The sequence below is a fragment of the Aotus nancymaae genome, unplaced genomic scaffold (genome assembly GCF_030222135.1).
Source record: "Aotus nancymaae isolate 86718 unplaced genomic scaffold, 86718_ANA_hifiasm-v0.15.2.pri h1tg000012l, whole genome shotgun sequence".
Lineage (NCBI taxonomy): Eukaryota > Metazoa > Chordata > Mammalia > Primates > Aotidae > Aotus > Aotus nancymaae.
Genome location: NW_026988423.1, coordinates 28861479 through 28862500, shown reverse-complemented (window position 1 = coordinate 28862500; position 1022 = coordinate 28861479). Strand labels below are relative to the sequence as shown.

General features: G+C 39.5%; 1 protein-coding gene across 1 annotated transcript in view; it reads left to right on the top strand.

Annotated features, from left to right (window-relative positions):
• Positions 1-656, top strand: part of LOC105729729 (olfactory receptor 8B3-like) — a 933-nt gene extending 277 nt beyond the window's left edge. The window contains exon 1 of the mRNA XM_012470644.2: positions 1-656. This exon is cut by the window's left edge and continues 277 nt beyond it. Coding sequence (XP_012326067.2) covers positions 1-656 — 656 coding nt within the window.
• The last annotated feature ends 366 nt before the right edge of the window (positions 657-1022 follow it).

Genomic DNA, 1022 nt, shown 5'->3' with positions numbered 1-1022 from the left:
CCTACAAGGGATGCATGATCCAGCTTTTCTTTTTCTGTTTCTTTGCCATTTCTGAATGTTATGTGCTGACCTCAATGGCCTATGATCGCTATGTGGCCATCTGTAACCCACTTCTGTATCACCTTGCCATGTCCCCTAGAGTGTGCTCCAGCCTTATGCTTGGTTCCTATCTGATGGCCTTCTCTGGGGCCATGGCCCACACTGGATGCATGCTGAGACTGACCTTCTGTGAGGCAAACGCCATCAATCACTACTTCTGTGACATCCTCCCTCTGCTCCAGCTCTCCTGCACCAGCACCTATATCAATGAGCTGGTGGTTTTCATTGTGGTGGGCATCAACATCATTGTGCCCACTGTCACCATCTTTATCTCTTATGGTTTTATTTTGTCCAACATCCTTCAAATCACTTCCACTGAAGGCAGGTCTAAAGCCTTCAGCACCTGCAGTTCCCATATAATTGCTGTTTCTCTGTTTTTTGGGTCAAGTGCATTTGTGTATTTCAAACCATCTTCTTCTGGGTCAATGGATAAGGGAAAAATCTCTTCTGTCTTTTATACCAATACAGTTCCTTTATTGAACCCCTTAATTTACAGCTTAAGGAACAAAGATGTTCAATTTGCTCTGAGAAAAACCCTTAGTGGGAGAAAGTTTTGACCAGAAACAGTAACTTTCTGTTTATATAGTTGTAGGGCAGAGATTCTGCATCTTTAATTACAGTAGTTTTAGTAGCAATCTTCTTATTTCTTTATTACTATGTTAAGGAAATTTGAGTGTTCTCTCAATAATTAATTCCCACTTTTAGTATATGTGCTGCTGAAGTGAGCGCAATCCCACTTACATCTTTCTTTTCTCATCATTTTTACTCACTTTTTTTCATGTATGGTAATAACATTAGGAAATAATTTATATCTTTGGTTATTTTGTAATTGTCTCTTTTTATCTTTTTTTTTCCTCTGGAAAAAGAATGGTGTGCTAATGATTGAACCAGGTAACACTGTGGTTACATCGTGTCATTGTGGG